Here is an 18,240-nt window from a genome sequence, read left to right as displayed (position 1 = left end):
TTTGCGTTATGTTGTGTTTATACATATGTCTCTCCAGTGAAAAACATAATACATCATGGTATAATTCATATGCGTTTTGCCGTACAGTTGATTCTCTCTGTGAGCATTCATTTCGTCATGTGCAAATGCCTTTTACATAATGTGCAAACAACTAATTCGTTTTGTGCAAACCTCGTTTACCTTATGTGCAAACATCGTTTACCGTATGTGCAAACACTATCGTTTACCTTATGTGCAAACACCTATTACGTTATGTGCAAATACCTATTAAGTTATGTATAAAAACTACATCATTATGTGCAAACACTAGTACGTTATGTGCAAATAACGCTTACATTATGTGCACACACCGATTACGCTATGTGCAATTGCTTATTACATTATGTCCAAACATCTATTACGTTAGGTGCAAACACCAATTACGTTATGTGCAAACACCTATTACGTTATGTGTAAACACCTATTACGTTATGTGCAAACACTTATTACGTTATGTGCAAACACCTATTACGTTATGTGCAAACACCTATTACGTTCTGGTAAACGCTTTTTTGACACAGATTAAAACAAAACGCATCAGTGATATACACCTTGAAAATTAAAAAGTTTTAGCTATCTAAAAAACTCTGAACTACTATTCTTTTTCAAGGTAATATCCATTGGATGCTGAATGTGAAACTGAAGGTAATATGTGTGCATCGGGTTGTTAATTTAGTATTGGAAATGTAGTATTTTTATATATTGATTGATAAAAAAATGTTTATAAACATAACACATATTTAGTTTTTTGTTCTACTTCAAGAGTTTGCGTTATACATCCATTCTTTTTATATTTTGTTCACTTTACTTGTTGAAAATTAAAATATTTACAAATATAAAGACACGATTCTCGAGGTGTGTCTCTCTGGAGGTGTGCCTAAATTGACAAAAGTCATAAAATACATTGAATGCATTTTTTTTAAAACATTGTACGGGAATATTTTAAGCAAACAAATCGTACGACGTTACGCGCGATATTCGTACCGTTCACGTTTTTGTATGTTTTGTGGGTTTAAATGCGCTGCAGGTGCAGAAAAAAACATATTTTAAGTAAAACAAAGATATCATTGTGCTGGATACAAATTTCCTTGTTCAATTATGTCCATTAAAACATGATAAAACGCCTTTCAGGCTTCGTGTTGTTATGCATTTGATTCCGGATTTTGGAGAAAAAAAATGGGCTGTCCCGGGTAATATTTGATGACGAAAACTGAAGAATAAGCCTTCTTTTCAACTTTTTTTCGCCGATTTTCATTATTTTTTTTGTTGTTGGCGCGAATTGCCATGAAATGACAACCCACTATGATACATTTTTTTGACGGCTAATGGCGTCTTAATCTGTTACGCCATGCAAATCTGCAAAGTTTCATTGTGGCCCACTGGGTTCCGCGGACCCTTACACATTTTTATATATATCGGTTCTCCTTTTTCTCGGCTACTGTTAAAGCGAGAAGTTCATATGATTCAATCCAAATTGTTATCAAAGTGCGGAAACAATTTTGAATTGATGCAATCTTGTTCGCCTTTAATTCGACGTAACATATTTAGTCAAAATTCTTTTAAAAAAATCACCTATATAACGAAAAGAAAACTGTGACAGACTTTAACACGAAAGGGAAGGCTTAAATTCTTCTTTAATTTTCATGCTACTGATTAAAAATTAAGAAAGATCACTTGTCATGTTTTGTATTATTGGAATTTCGGAACCCTCTTGTTCATCCGTTTAAAGCACCATGAAACAATTGCCAGCTAACTCCCAGTTTCCAAAAACTTTAAATGTGCAGTACATGTATGTCATTGATACGATTCGAGTTCTCAAAATGAATCAAGATAATATAAGAACAATAAGACATTTGTAAAAAGTATAAACCCCTTGTTATGTTGTATTACTATTTGAGAACATCTTTATGTTAAAGATATGAATCAAAGCACTGAAGTACTGAACATCGGATGACCACAAGTTCTTGTGGACGGTCACAAGCACTTGTCTCAGAAAACCAAATCACATTTATTTACCTGAAAGTGACGTTACAATACAGACATTTAATTTTTTCTGTGCGTGGATGATGAATTCAACCTCATCGTAGAAGTGATACAAATCAGTAAACACTGTTATTTTTGTTATACATTATTTTGATATTTGTAAATTACAGTTTCATGTATATATAATTTTCATCCATTTGTATATCATCCTATTTGCACTACATTAATTATATTAATTATTATAGTGCTGTGCAAGTGCATGGTGGACACTCTTCTGTAATATTTCGATTTTTCCAATAGGTTGCATTTGAGTGGGCATTCATATTTTCCAGCAAAACATTCAATGTCCCACGCAGAGAGAGGGAGCAAAGACAGATAACTCTGCATGGGATATCGCAAACGTTCTTGAGATATTCTTTCGCATGCGGTAACACACTTTTTTTCTGGACGTGTGTATAAATATTAAAGATTTTTTTTTACTTTTTAATTTATGTTTCTTACAACGAGTTTAACGAAATTTTCATATTATTAATTTATGTTAAAAAAAACTCTATTTTTTTCTCTTTTTGATTTCTCATTCAATAACCAGTGCCGGAACCAGAATTTTTGAAAATGATAGAGCTGCGTTTGTTGGTTCTATAAGAAGTTTGATTAAGAGGGGGCTCGGGACTCAGTTTTGTCAAAACTCCCTGCTAATTAAAAACAATACAAGATAAGAGATGGCGAGAAAATATCTTCGTCCTCAGTCAATATAATCTGAATAGACGCATATATAATGTGTTGATCTTGTCAACAGTCTTTAATTCATACATGTAATTTGGCGCCTTCCAAAACCATATGTTATGATTATGTATGCAAGATATGGCGACCTATGAAATGACCCGTTTTTGGTGCAGATGGAAAAGAACATCACATAAACGAGGCCGTTAGTGCTCTCGTTTGAATTGTTTTACATATTCGTTTCGGGGCCTTTTATTGTTGACTATGATGTATGAACTTTGCTCATTCTTGAAGGCCGTACGGTGGCCTAAAATTGTTAATTTCTGTGTCATTTTGGTCTTTTCTGTAGCTTCTTTTTGCTTCGAATAACAGAGCAGAGCTTTTAGTTTCAGTCGATATACACGCCATCTTGAAATAATTACTTGTCACATATGAATTATATTTGGTTGCTTCATGATGTGGCTGAAATTCAGCAACAACTATTGGCTTTAATGAGATAAAAATTTACAGACTGTTCTCATCTGAGGATATTAAGCCATCAAATGCCGGAACATTAACTGTGTGTATTAAATTTCAGATCAAATGTTATTAATTCATGGTCGTTTTATTATGCATATATTACTCACTGAAATTGAGAATTGAAATATCAATCATAAATACGTCTTTACTTGCATTGCTTATCTGCAATATGTAGACGTTACGAGTGATGTTCGTGCCTATATGCGTTACATACGTTATCGCTAAAATCGGACTTTTTTCATGGTTTTGACGCTACAAAATACTTCTAGAATAAGTAAAGTTAATGTACCTGTCTGGTAAGGGGAGGAATGGGATCCGGCTAACATGTTTAACCCCGCCATACTAAATAAATAAAGCTAATACTAACAATGACCACTGCCCTTTCCTCGATCTTGATATCTATATCACTAACGGAAAGCTGAATACTAAAATTTATGATAAAAGGGATGATTTTTCATTTCCTATCGTTAATTATCCGTTTTTAGATGGTGACGTTCCCTTGTCACCATCTTACGGTGTTTATATATCTCAACTTGTACGATTCGCTCGTGTATGTAACAATGTTTTAGATTTTAACGAGAGAAATTTATGTATTACTGAAAAATTATTACACCAGGGTTTTCGATATCACAAACTAGTCAAAACATTTACTAAATTTTATCATCGGTATACAGACATCATTCGTAAATATAGCTCAACATGCAGACTTTTTATACGTTCAGGTATTTCACATCCAATTTTTTATGGAAATATTCTTTATAAAGCACAAAGGTGTCAGTATTCACCTCATAAACTTACAAACCCTTTAAATAGACTTATTAAGAAGGGATATAATTACGATACTGTTGTCAAGTCATTAAAGATTGCATATTTTGGCGTTAATATTGAGTCACTGATAAGGTCTTTGCGTCGGAACTAAACACATTTATTCTAAAAACAGTTGTTGGCATGACACGGGTTATGTTCTTCTCATATATGTTATGATGGTATGATACTAAACCCCTTACGGGAAGGATTGTGCCTGATGTTCATATGATGAAATCATAATCTTTCAGTCAGTTTAATTGAAGTCTGGAGCTGGCATGTCAGTTAACTGCTAGTAGTCTGTTGTTATTTATGTATTATTGTCATTTTGTTTATTTTCTTTGGTTACATCTTCTGACATCAGACTCGGACTTCTCTTGAACTGAATTTTAATGTGCGTATTGTTATGCTTTTACTTTTCTACACTGGTTAGAGGTATAGGGGGAGGGTTGAGATCTCACAAACATGTTTAACCCCGCCGCATTTTTGCGCCTGTCCCAAGTCAGGAGCCTCTGGCCTTTGTTAGTCTTGTATTATTTAAATTTTAGTTTCTTGTGTACAATTTGGAAATTAGTATGGCGTTCATTATCACTGAACTAGTATATATTTGTTTAGGGGCCAGCTGAAGGACGCCTCCGGGTGCGGGAATTTCTCGCTACATTGAAGACCTGTTGGTGACCTTCTGCTGTTGTGTTTTTTTATTTTGGTCGGGTTGTTGTCTCTTTGACACATTCCCCATTTCCATTCTCAATTTTATGTATGTATGTACCTGTCCATAGTCCATGTAGTCTGGAGCCTGTAATCCAGTGGTTGTCGGTTGTTTAAGTGTTACGTATTTGTATTTCTTTCATTTTAAATAAAATACGGCTCTTAGTTTTCCCGTTTGAATTGTTTTACATTGTCATTGCGGGGCCATTTATAGCTGACTATGCGGCATGGGCTTTACTCATTGTTGAAGGCCGTACGGTGACCTATAATTGTTAATGTCTGTGTTATTTTTGACTCTTGTGGAGACTTAATTGTCTCATTGGCAATCATACCACATCTTAATTCTGCGGGACCCCCAATTACGACTTCAGTTGTTCTCGACAGTTGTCGGTATGGTGGCCTTATACTTCAACTGAAATTATTTATGCAGTCTTTGTAAGTACCAAACAAATAGTTTTCACAAGAATAACATGACAGGTACGTAATTGTCAAATAAGCATCATTCAAAGAAGAAGAAAAAAAACTTGATAGAGACTTTTATGCTTACAATACAGTAACTTAGTGTCGTTCAAATGTTTTCCGCAATATTTAAAAAATCTACCGCAGATTGTTTAATTGCGTTCCCGCGAAACAAAATCATGTCTACTCGAAAAAGCTCCCGGCTGCGTCCTAATGTCCCTTTCACGAAGTTTTGAAGTATAATTTCGAATAAAAATTTCATCACATGTGTTTGAAACAAATGTCGGTTTAGTAACATTCAAAAACAATTTGTGACTTATACTGAACCGATAATATACAGTGATAGTACATGAAATATCCGGCAAACTTTCTACTCCGTCTACCTCTATGTCGATAAATAACGGACACACAGATAAATATCTCGTTGCGCTGAAGATAAGTGTGCAACCGTACTTTTTCGAATAGTCATGAATTATATTACAGTGCTAATATTTTATAGATAATACGTTTTCTTTCAAACATTAAAGTTGTGCATTTTGCCACTATGCACGGAACTGATGTCCAACGAATTTGTCTTAAAGTTCTCTAAAGTAATTCAACATGTAACCCGGTCTAGTGCATTTTCTGACAAGTTTAAGTTTTTCTTAGTTTTTACAGTAGTATATTCGAATCGTTTCAAAGAAACATTGGGAGCATCATCCGAAACATTCTTCGTCCGTAAATTTTAAAGAAGCCTCTTTTAGGCTATAAGTTATCGCCGTAAGAAATTAATGCGTGCGACATCTAGTCACCAATTTTCAAACATTGTTTTCTCGGAAAGTACGAATGCAATGGAGATTAATATAGATATTTTGAAAATATTAGAAAAATAACATGTCTATTATATAAGACTTTTATTGTCGACTATCAAGTGCAAATCTAATCATCGTTTTCGTTTATTTCGACTGAACGCAACGTTTTTGCAAAAAATAAACACGTGACATTTTATTCACCAAATTAAAGAAAATAGGATCTTTTTTTGTTTTTGTGTTTGACCGATTTTGCCTTTGAAATAAAATAATTTCAAAAAAAAAAACAGCATTAAACTAGCTATATCATTTTCTCACTTGATGACATCATTTATCCGTATTTTTTAGTTGTTTTCGTTAATGTAGTTTCGAAAGCGGAGATGGGCCACAATGAAACTTTGCAGATTTGCATGGCGTAACAGATTAAGACGCCATTAGCCGTCAAAACAATGTATCATAGTGGGTTGTAATTTCATGGCAATTCGCGTCAACAAAAAAAAAAAATATGAAAATAGGCGAAAAAAAGTTGAAAAGAAGGCTTATTCTTCAGTTTTCGTCATCAAATATTACCCGGGACAGCCCATTTGTTTTCCAAAATCCGGAATCAAATGCATAACAACACGAAGAAAAGCGTTTTATCATGTTTTAATGGACATAATTGAACAAGGACATTTATATCAAAATATTCCTGTACAATGTTTTAAAAAATGCATTCAATGTATTTTATGACTTTTGTCAATTTAGGCACACCTCCAGAGAGACACACCTCAAGAATCGTGTCTTTATATTTGTAAATATTTTAATTTTCAACAAGTAAAGTGAACAAAATATAATAAGAATGGATGTATAACGCAAACTCTTGAAGTAGAACAAAAAACTAAATATTTATTTAACATTTTTTTATTAATCAATATATAAAAATACTACATTTCCAATACTAAATTAACAACCCGATGCACACATATTACCTTCAGTTTCACATTCAGCATCCAATGGATATTACCTTGAAAAAGAATAGTAGTTCAGAGTTTTTTAGAAAGCTAAAAATTTTTAATTTTCAAAGTGTATATCACTGATGCGTTTTGTTTTAATCTATGTCAAAAAAGCGTTTACCAGAACGTAATAGGTGTTTGCACATAACGTAATAGGTGTTTGCACATAACGTAATTGGTGTTTGCACCTAACGTAATAGATGTTTGGACATAATGTAATAAGCGATTGCACATAGCGTAATCGGTGTTTGCACATAATGTAAGCGTTATTTGCACATAACGTAATAGTGTTTGCACATACTGATGTAGTTTTTATACATAACTTAATAGGTATTTGCACATAACGTAATAGGTATTTGCACATAACGTAATAGGTGTTTGCACATAAGGTAAACGATGTTTGCACATAGGGGGAACGATTTTTGCACATGAGGGAAACGAGGTTTGCACAAAACGAATTAGTTGTTTGCACATAATGTTAAAGGCATTTGCACATGACGTAATGAATGCTCACAGAGAGTATCAACTGTACGGCAAAACGCATATGAATTATACCATGATGTATTATGTTTTTCACTGGAGATACATATGTATAAACACAACATAACGCCAAAAGACTATAATATTATGAGAATTACATAGAATAAAGGTGGATCAAAACAAAACGTTTTGAACATTTGACATAACAGTAACACTTGAGACAGGACGCACTTATTAACTGACTTACGTAAAAGAAGAATAGACACAACATAAATAAAATATGAGAGAATGTAAAGGTTGTTGATCATAAAGTTACGAAGTATTCACAGAATATATAGTAGTTACAGCATAATGTAATGCATATTTTACACAACAAAGTTTAACACTGACATATCATACAATTGTTTGACAAAATACATTACTAATTTGACATAACACAGAGATGCCGTGTCAGGATATAAAGGCATCTGCACATAACATAAAGAAGAAATGACAGGACGTAAAGGCAAAGCGACATAACACATTAAATATTTACACTATAAGACAGTTCCGGCGTTCCATAGTTATTCAGTAAACATAATGCATGAGCTCCCATAATCTATTCAAATCGACTTAATAACAAAAGATATACACACATAAAAAAAAAATCATGAACAAAAACTAAATTTGAAGTAGTAATGCATGAAATTTTTACAAAAATGTCAAATACATTTAAAAGCACAACTTAAGTATTATATTAATGTTTTTAGAATACAATAGATTTTGAATAATAGAAAAAAAGTAGAACATTGAGATAGAAACAAAAAAAAATCTGTTTTTTTAAACAGTCATACAGTGTGACAAAATAACGATCAAAAAGCAAGGATACAAATTTTCGTAAATCGCGAAAAATCTTTTATGGACATTTAATTTCTTTTTATGGTCGAAGTCTGCATATAAGTCTACTATGTATAAACAGTTTGTACCGCCTTGTATATTTATGCTCCTGGTACGTATTAGTAGTAGTGAAAATCCAGAAAAAACAGGATCTTATAGAAATTATGATTTTGAATGCAAATATTTCTAACCAAAAACTATCACTATGATCCATTTTCAAAATGGTTAATTATAACTCGAACCTATTTTAAGAATCGAGGCATTCCAAATTGCAATGTGACCATCTTCTTTTAAACAACTATCACTTATTTCTAGTAACAAGATGCTAGGCGTATGTATAGTAATGGAATATTGTGTACAGTTCTCAAAGCAGACAGGGGAACAATTTCCATCAGTTCCGGCACAATCAAACTTAAAGTGATATTCAGTTTCATTTAAGGAGCAAATTCGTTTGACTTCTCCAACATCACAATCACATTTTAAAGTGTATTCCCCTTTAAAGGGAAGAAAACACTTCATGAAGCTCACTTGACTTCGTGGAAACGGAAACTGGCAAAAAGCTATAAAAGAAAAAGAGTATCATTTTATACTTGTCGAAAAACAAATACTCCAGAACTTATAGTTTCCATTAAACAAAAAAGGCACCAAAGGATAGCATCATTTTGTGTGTTGTTAATTTAATTTTGTTTTTCAATATCTACTGCTTATGTTTTTTATCATAACTATTTCCTCAAGTGCATTTAGAAAATATAATATTTCGTTAATTCACCAGACATGTTCCAATTGTCAATAAAAAGAAAACTACAATCCACTCCTCTTTTTCTAAAATGTGACCTACCGAATACTTATCACCTAGTTTTGGTAATTATGTCACATGTGGAGCAGAATCTGCCAGGCCTTCCGGAGCACATGAAATCATTCCCTGTTTTTTGTAGGGTTAATCTTGCTCAGTCTATAGTTTTCGATGTTGTGTTTTGTATATTGTTGTTGTTTTTTGTTGTTTTTTTTGCTTTTTTTGCATTTGCATTGTCTGTTTGACAAGTTTGAATATCCCTTTGGTGTGAACCGCCATTTTTGTAAACTATCAAACCTGATTCTGATATCAATTTATCTAATTCTTTTGTAAAAAGCAAAATCACAAAAAGACCGAACTCCGAGGAAAATTCAAAACGATAAGTCCCTTATTAAATGGCGAAATCAAAAGCACAGCAAACGATTGGATTGAGTAATTTGATTAAGAAATAGCCTTTTATCAATATGACTTTAGTGTTGATAATGTATGACCAAATAATATTGCCACCTACCTGAGTTAGCTTTGACTTACAATAAATGAAAATGCAGTGAAATTGTGCTTCAACAAATAGTAAACAGATACCGTTCGAAACACTTACGTTCTGGGTGTAATGCATTGTACTCCTGCATCTTTGAGTTTTCTGCACGATTGGAATGATGGGGTTTATTGTTGGCACTGGTAGCATTAGCATTGCAATTAGTATCCTACAAGAATATAGATTACATTTAAAGAATTTCATTTAGCCAAACTGTTATAACTTGATGATATTAGACTATACTCATAATAGAACTAAATATACATGTATACCTTGGGCAGAGTAGCATGCCGATAAAACTAACCAGTCATGTTTTATTGAATCGTTTAAAGTTGAAAATTGTATAAATATTTTTCTAAGGATAAAAATTTTAACGAAGCTATTACACACTTTTACTACAATCCCGTCACATTTTCGCGAATGTGACAAATTTGAATTTTACGCATTACCGGTTAGGTACTTATACGAGCAACACGATATGTGCCACATGTGGAGTAGGATCTGCTATTTTTTCAGGCCCACCTAAGATCGTAACCGGTTTAGGGATAGTTTCGTGATACTCCGTCTTTTGTTTTCTTTGTTGGATTTTTAGGAACTATTGTTTTTTGTTTTTGTTTTTTTTCCTATTTTAACAGTTGTCAGTTTATTTTCGACTTATGCATTTAAATTTTCCTATGGTATCTTTCGACTCTCTTTTGAAAATTTGAAATAACCCTGATAGATCTATGGCGTTTCTTTTTATCAGAAAAAAAGCCTCGTATTTTCCCTTAATAATATTGATTTAAAAGATTTATAAAAGTTAATATATGTATAATGTATGTTTCTTACCTTAGTATCACAGTTTACTGGAAATGCAATGCTTATGATGAGAGACACTAAAAGTGTAGCAACTAAACACCCACATGTAAAACAACAGCATGTCTGTTTTGTCTGCAACTCGTTTGTGCCATTGAATTTTTCTCTTAAACATGTTGAACCGTCTGACTTTTCATTTTTAGTCGACGTTTCGTCAGTGATAAGTGTATCACTATTGTCCTTTGAATTATCTCGTTTTTGTGGTTTTTTGCCCTTTCTTACCATATTAAGGTATCCTGCAATGTAAGAAACAAACGTGAATGTGTACTTTCATTTCTGTGTATAATGATCTAGAAAGAAAATATTACTTGTCTTCATATATATATACCTAATAGAGGATTCCGACTATTTTTAGATACAGGTAATCCGGAATATAACCAACAGAAATTTCCTTTTCCAATATCTAATTATATACTTATTTAAATCGTTATCATTTAAACTAGGAAGTTATATTTTATGATTAATTCGAGATTGTTCAACGTTTACAAAACGTAGAGCATGTGAAAATTATTTTGTAAAGTACTGCAAACCTCTCCCGTTACTTCAACTTTTTAATTTACTTGACCTTTCATATTTGTGCGATTCCAGCGTCACTGGTAGGTCTTTTGTAGACGAAACGTGAATCTAGCGTACCCAATTTTACAATTTTAACCCTGAAATTTATGTTGAGTTTATGTAAGAATGAATTCAAACATGTAGAAAACGTTAATGAAACAATAAGGCAACTCCCCCCCCCCCCCCGCCCCCCACATACACACAAAAACCAACCTAGATTAAGATATTGTTTAAACTATAAAAAAAAAAGAAGTTCTGAATCAACCCCTTTTGTGTTGATTTCCTGTTATTGTTCACCTATTAAATACCTACCCCGATGCAGATAACAAAAAGTTAGAAGTATTTGAACTACGCTTACTGAAAATTTTAATTAACTCTTCGCAGCACAGATTCGTTAGTTGAAGTTATTTAAATAAAAGAACTATCAAATATTATAGACAAAGTAACAAAACTCGATGGACGAAAGGCAACAACATGACCAAAAACTAAAATAGACTAAAAGACAAAAAGACAAGAAGAAAGCAAAACACCACACAAAATACGAGAGATTTGGCAGAGTCAAACCGTTGAATATTAAAATTAAAAAAAAACAATGACATCCGAAATTGTTTTATATTGCGACAAGTTCTCTATATGTCTAGTACGTTCATAAGTTGTCGTTTGTTGATGTGGTTCATCAGTATTTGTCGTTTCTCGTTTTTTATATAGAGTTGACCGTTGGTATTCACGTTTGATTGGTTTAACAATAGTAATTTTGGGGGGCCTTTATAGCTTGCTGTTCGGTTTGAGGCAAGGCTTCGTGTTGAAGACCGTACTATGACCTAAAATGGTTTACTTTTACAAATTTTGACTTGGATAGAGAGTTGTCTCATTGGCACTCATACCACATCTTCTATCTAACTAGTAAAAAGAAATTACAACGAAATAATACAATATCAGAGATCATCATCAATTTCTCCATAATCCAAAATGACAACCAATTCCATAACATTAGGAAACAACTTACAACAACCATCTGAATAAAGAGTGAGGTAAAACTTAATTTGTATGCTTAAACCCTCCCACTGTATTGTTCAGTGCGATTTTTGACGTGTTAATCAATGTAACATTCATTGATATAATGTATCTCGGTACTCGAAAGTCTGACAGAATGACTCTACCAAACATGTACAAATAATGTATTTATAACTGTTTATGTTTAACTTCAATAATTGAATAAGTACCATGCTTTGAATGAATAGGAACGTGTTATGCAACCTTACTAGTTTGGGTAGAAGTTTCATCAACACTAAGAAATGTTCATTTAATTTTTCAAATGGCATTAACTTTACACTTGCAATATTATAATGTTCTTAATTGTTAAATAATCTATGATTACTTATTCATTTGACTTCATTATTTTGTATAATAAATTGATTGCAACATAGTGACTCAGCTCAGATATTTAAAGTTTATCTTCCCCTCTCTTCAAGATGCACATTGGATGTCCTGATGAGTTGAGTTGCAAAATACTCGGTACGCCATCATATCAGTATTTAGGTTGCTCTAACCCCAAATCTGGTCGACCGATATTTCTGGATGAAAATGAAATGTGAAATTTCTAGATAAGGCAGAAAAGTGACCCAGTGGTTGTCTTTTAATTAAATCACTTTTGTATACTTACACCATTTATGTGAACTGATATCTGCTACAAATGGAAAAATATAAATGATATATATTTGTTTAGTTTGTACAATGTGTATATATCCTGTATATGTTTTGCAACGATTACTATTCAAATGAAATATGTTATATATACATTCTATTTAGCATATTTGAAAAATAAGAAGGTTCTAAAAGAAACCAATGTAGTTTATGATATTGTGATTTTATATCAAGACAACTTTTTATAATCAACCTGTTTCTCATCGGTATATCAAATTATGGTGAGTATTCAAAATACAGTTAACATGACTATGTGATGGGGTTTGTTTATTTCGGCATTGTACAAGGTCTTGATTTATATTTTATATTGTTAACTGGTTGTTCAGTTTGTATCTCCGAAGTCATAACGACGTATAAATAGCATGTATAAATGTATAAACGGGAGATATTTCTGACAACCATCAACACATAAACTTCCATCAGTTATGCTTTAGTGGTTCGTTTCTCGAAATTCGATATTTAACACTCGAAATATTGTTTGGCGGAGTAGTTTGGACACAGTGACATTCTATCAAACATTTGTCTGTTTTTGTTGATATGATCGAACGCATTAAATTTGCCTGTCCATATGAGATAAGCATTGTACAAATATAGATAAGCAACTTAGACAACAAACTATTGACATGTGGATTGTTGCATTACTTTACATTACATTAGGTTAGTTTGTTTTTATTCTATAACATAAATTAAAGTAGGATAAGTATATTCATGAATGACATATTTACGTTTATAGCTGTGGTTTTGACAAATGAACCCGGATCGTTATATAAGTAACATATTTATATTGTTGTTCTACAACTGTTTTCACTAGAAAAAAGTGTGTTCAACGTAAGAAAAGAGCAGTTGGTCTTTTGTTGTTTTGGTTCTATTTTCTGTTTTTAAATATTTCTGAAATATTATTTTTTATAAATTATTTGATATGTTCTAATGAGGCTGACGTTCAATTATTGTTTATTTTACCTCAATTTTGTCATAAATGGTCAACTTGGTACCAGAATCTATGACAAGCTAGACCATTTTAATTTTCAAGTTTCCACATACGTACGTAGCAATTATATACCAACTGCGCCTGCATTTGTGAAATACTTTTTCGAGCGCATTCAGTATTCAAGAGCTTGCAGTTGCTTCTCAGACTTTATAAAAAAAAAGTCACTAGTGTCCAGGCACAAAATGGATAAACTAGGATTATGTCAAAGAATGTCTCTTCCTTTTTCTATAAATAAAGTTAATGGAAGATACCAAGACCTTGTTGTTAAATATTCCATATCAACTTCAACAATAATATTTGATGGTCTGGAAGTATAGATTCTAGGAACTGACGGTGTCAATCGTCTCTGATTTAATCTCCCTTATTCTGAGCCCGTACAAATTCAGGTTTCTGGACTATTTGTCTTTCGGTGTTGTTGTCTTTTGTTTTCTATTTTGAGAAGGGTTGTACTGTCCAATGTAATATTTTTTTGTAATTTTCTGTTATATTTTGTTTTATTTATACGTCAATATTTACAATCAAAAAGGCTTCTTGTTTTCTTGTTAATTTTTGTGATTGTTGATTTGGATTTATTTTGTTATTGTGGTTGTTTGTGATTTCTTTTTTTTCTCTATTTGTTTACAAAAGATGGTAAAGATATAATGTTTCGTTCTTTGTTTTTACTGACAGGCGTAGTTTGTTCCATTTGCCCTCCAGAATGGCACACACACAACAGCAATTGTTATTTATTTAGCAAAGAAGTCCTTTCATGGGATGGCGCACAGGTAAGACTAAAATAATTTTATCTGTTTATTAGGAAGCAACATTTAGTCTTACGGATAGCTATAACTGTTTCAATAATACTAAATAATAGTACCAAACAATGTTTGCATATTATGCATGGCCTATATAAAATGTGTAAGCAAATCCTGGTCCACATGTATCATTTTATTAAAATGCATCTCTTTCTGAACTGGATTTTGAGAAACCTCAGGAAATTCAAAACGTAAGAGATACTAATGAGTATAAGGACTCATTCATAAAAAAAACTTTTACCATCGTTATCTTTGATGAATCTCATAACTACTGGTTTACAAATCAATTTTGCAACTTTACATAGTTGAAGCTGATTTGGTAATATAAAAACTAACTAAACATTACACGTCATGTCGTAAAGACAATTGAGCCTCGTATGTGGTTATCTGATGTTTCAACTTTAAGTTTTGTTTAATTAGGAGATACTGGTATTCTATTTTGTTTGATTATCTCATAATTTCTCTTTGTCTTTGAGCGATTTAGAACCGGACATCTTTGTATTGTTTTATATGTTGTGACTGCATGTTTACTTCTTGATTAGTGTTTGTCTTCTAAGTTCTTGTATGGTTTTCGTATACCTTGTTTATTCATATTGTTAACTTGAATTTCAACTTTGAAGAGTTATTATACTTTCATAATGATTTTACGCATATTCATTACATCACATGAGAATTACGAAGTATATACTTTTTGAAAATAGCATTGGTAATACATTAATTCATTGAAAAATGGTACACTTCGATACTATATTGGATATTGTATTTAGGATTATTGCCAAGAATTCGGAGGTTACTTGACTGAAATAACAACGAGGGAGGAAAACAGTTTCATTGAACAAACGTCAAAACAGAACTATCACCCAAACCGTACAGCGCACGGGAAATACCTATATGGTAAAAATTCTTTTACATATGTGCATGTTTTAACATGAGAACATTCATAACGAATATTGTCCTTACCTTGCTACCTTAATGGTTATAGTAATATAAAACTATGATTGTTTTATTTCGATTCATGAAGTTGATATACAAGTATAAAGATGAGGAGATGTGATATTAAGGCTAAAGTTCAACTACAGTGGCTGTAAGCAATTATGGCAACCGAACGGTCTTCAACAATAAAAATAAATAAATACCGTATAGTGAGCTTATTTTCTTACCTTTTGAGGTTTTTATTCGCAAAGATGCGCATGTAAAAAATAAATGGTTTTGCAGTGATGCTAAAGTCTAAATATTTCATAATCAAATAATGCTTTAAAAAATTGCAGCACTGTGAAAATCTGAAAATATAACTGTAAAATTAATTGGTCTTCCATTTAAGGATACTGGACCGGAGGCAAAGAAGACCTGACTCATAAATATTGGTATTGGGGTGGTAGTGGACAAAAGTTCACGTTTACTGACTGGTCCCCTGGTGAACCAAGTAATAGAGTAGAAAACTGCATGCATATAAATTCGAATGAAGGATTCAAATGGAATGATTATACGTGCACACGGCATGAGTATTTTATTTGCGAGAAGAGGTAATATCTGAGTTTCATTCTTTTTAATTTCAATTTCAAACCCAACGAGACAATCGGTACAAGAAAATTAAACGACATCTATGAAGCTGTCAACAATGATAACAGGCCAATGAGTATGTATACCAAACGACCGTTTCGTCTTCTTATCAAAGGTACCAGGATTATAATTTAGTACGCCAGACTGGCGTTTCGTCTACATATGATTCGTCAGTGATGTTCGAATCAAATCAGTTAGAAGGCCTAATTCAAATACGCAGCTGAAAAGCATAACAACCCGGAAGATCGAATAAAAAGTTTTGCCAAATAAGGATAAGGTAAACTATACCTAAGAAAGGGGAAAAAAATCCTTATTTCATAAACAATAAATTTACAGACAAAGTAACACACCAACGTCAAGATTTTCATTTCAATACAATAGTTATCAAAAATACAAGGATTATACTTTAATACGCCAGACGCGCGTTTCATCTACATAAGATTCATCACTGACGCTCAGATTAAACAAGTTATAAAGCCAAAACAAGTACAAAGTTTAAGAGCATTGAGGACCCAAAATTCCAAAAGGTTGTGCCAAATATGGCTAAGGTAATCTATTCCTGAGATAAGAAAATCCTTCGTTTTTTTACTACTGGGCTGATGACACCCTCGCGGACGAAACGTAAACCAGCAGTGGGAATTGGTCAATATATGGATTATATTACTAAGATTTCTGAAGACGTATTAGCAAAAGAGCAGATTTACCTTGATGACTTGCGTTTGTTTCAGGACAATGTGTTTTCTGAATAATCTATAGTGTTAAAAAAAACAAAAAAAACAACGACTATAAGGGGTATTTAATATAAAAAATCAACACACGGTTTACAAACAGAAGCACTTGAATGTCCATAAACATTCTGTTTTTAATATTGAATTTCATGTTTAATATATTTGCATAAACTTTAACATGCATATTTATTTTTCAGTCAGTCAATTTCGGGCCAAGGTGTAGTAGGATAAATGAACACTTTTGTAAAAAATTGTACTACTCGTATGTTGAAGCATTGAGATTAAAGTCATCATCAGTATATTGTATTGTCCATGTCAAGAACTCGTTGATGCATTCGCCCCCACTGTCGAAGAAAACCTATTAATATAATAATAAGTAAGGTCTAAAGGCTGAGTCTACGAGTGTACAGTTTGTCTATTTTTCTGAGAATGGGAACTGTCATGAAATTCCAAGATCACAGAATTTATATCTTTAAATATATACTTTTATCCAAAAATCAAATATCTTGGCTTTTATCGAAATGGTTTCAGTGGAAGTCATTCTTTTTTAACGAAAAGACAATATGCATTTGGTGAAAGGTCAAACGCGACAAGCTACTTCTTATCATCTTACAGAAATAATAAATAAAAAAAACGAATAACGTGAAAATAGCCATGTACGTACAAAACAGAAGAATATTGTATTTGATCCTCTTTTCCTTCTAAATCTCTGTAATAAGACCAGAAATAACGATAAAAAATGTGACGTAACTAATGAAGAGTAAAACAGTAATACACTTTAACGAAAATGATAGATGTAGACAGCTAACTAAATATTGGCATTACTTTCACTTTAAGGAGGTACCCCACACTTTGACTAAAACATATTTGTCTCGTTTATTTTTCCAAACATTTGTACATATAAAATATTTACAGTGACCGGTTGGCAAAATATCAGAATTTCCAGAAATTGGAACCACACAATTTGCAGGAATAATTTCTCTAAATATATAGGTCATATACCTGTTTGACAAACACTGATTTTGTTCAAAGCTTGATGTCTTTCAACTTATAGTATGTGATTTTGAAACATTCGGATGCTTTTTTAATACCTAAACTCCTTTAGTATTTCAAACACTTCAAAGCTTTAAACAGTTGATTTAGAATTATGACCATACCATTGATAATTCATGTGAAGTGCTGACTACTGGGATGGTGAGACCCTCGGCAATGAAATCAACCAAGTAATTATTTCAACCATGTGTGTTACATTCATTTTCATCCTGTCTTATGCACGATTATACACGCCTACCTTTTACCAGGCCAGGATATTCATTTTCAAAACCCTACTCCCCTATTTCCCCGACAAAAAAAAACATCA

General features: G+C 32.4%; 2 protein-coding genes across 3 annotated transcripts in view; one reads left to right on the top strand and one right to left on the bottom strand.

Moving 5' to 3' along the window:
- LOC134708000 (uncharacterized) overlaps window positions 1–10,859 on the bottom strand; it is a 31,794-nt gene extending 20,935 nt beyond the window's left edge. The window contains exons 1-3 of one of the 2 annotated variants that reach the window (XM_063568207.1): window positions 10,525–10,859; window positions 9,760–9,865; window positions 6,875–8,928 (exon numbers count right to left, since the gene is read on the bottom strand). In XM_063568207.1, the coding sequence (XP_063424277.1) occupies window positions 8,594–8,928; window positions 9,760–9,865; window positions 10,525–10,776 (693 nt within the window). In that variant the 5' untranslated portion in view covers window positions 10,777–10,859 and the 3' untranslated portion in view covers window positions 6,875–8,593. Of the gene's footprint in view, window positions 1–6,874; window positions 8,929–9,759; window positions 9,866–10,524 lie in introns of those variants that run through there. The other variant, XM_063568208.1, reaches the window with a different exon arrangement.
- A 2,474-nt stretch (window positions 10,860–13,333) lies between these two features.
- On the top strand, window positions 13,334–17,209 carry LOC134705397 (perlucin-like protein). Its single transcript, XM_063564136.1, has 5 exons — window positions 13,334–13,467; window positions 14,468–14,562; window positions 15,360–15,486; window positions 15,914–16,115; window positions 17,078–17,209. The coding sequence occupies exons 1-5, from the start codon at window positions 13,434–13,436 to the stop codon at window positions 17,109–17,111; spliced, it is 492 nt and encodes a 163-aa protein (XP_063420206.1). The 5' UTR covers window positions 13,334–13,433; the 3' UTR covers window positions 17,112–17,209.
- Window positions 17,210–18,240: the final 1,031 nt, after the last annotated feature.

Source organism: Mytilus trossulus, chromosome 2, assembly GCF_036588685.1.
Source record: "Mytilus trossulus isolate FHL-02 chromosome 2, PNRI_Mtr1.1.1.hap1, whole genome shotgun sequence".
In the NCBI taxonomy this organism is placed as follows: Eukaryota; Metazoa; Mollusca; class Bivalvia; order Mytilida; family Mytilidae; genus Mytilus; species Mytilus trossulus.
Note: the sequence above shows the minus strand (reverse complement) of the source record. Positions and strands in the feature narration are given on the sequence as shown.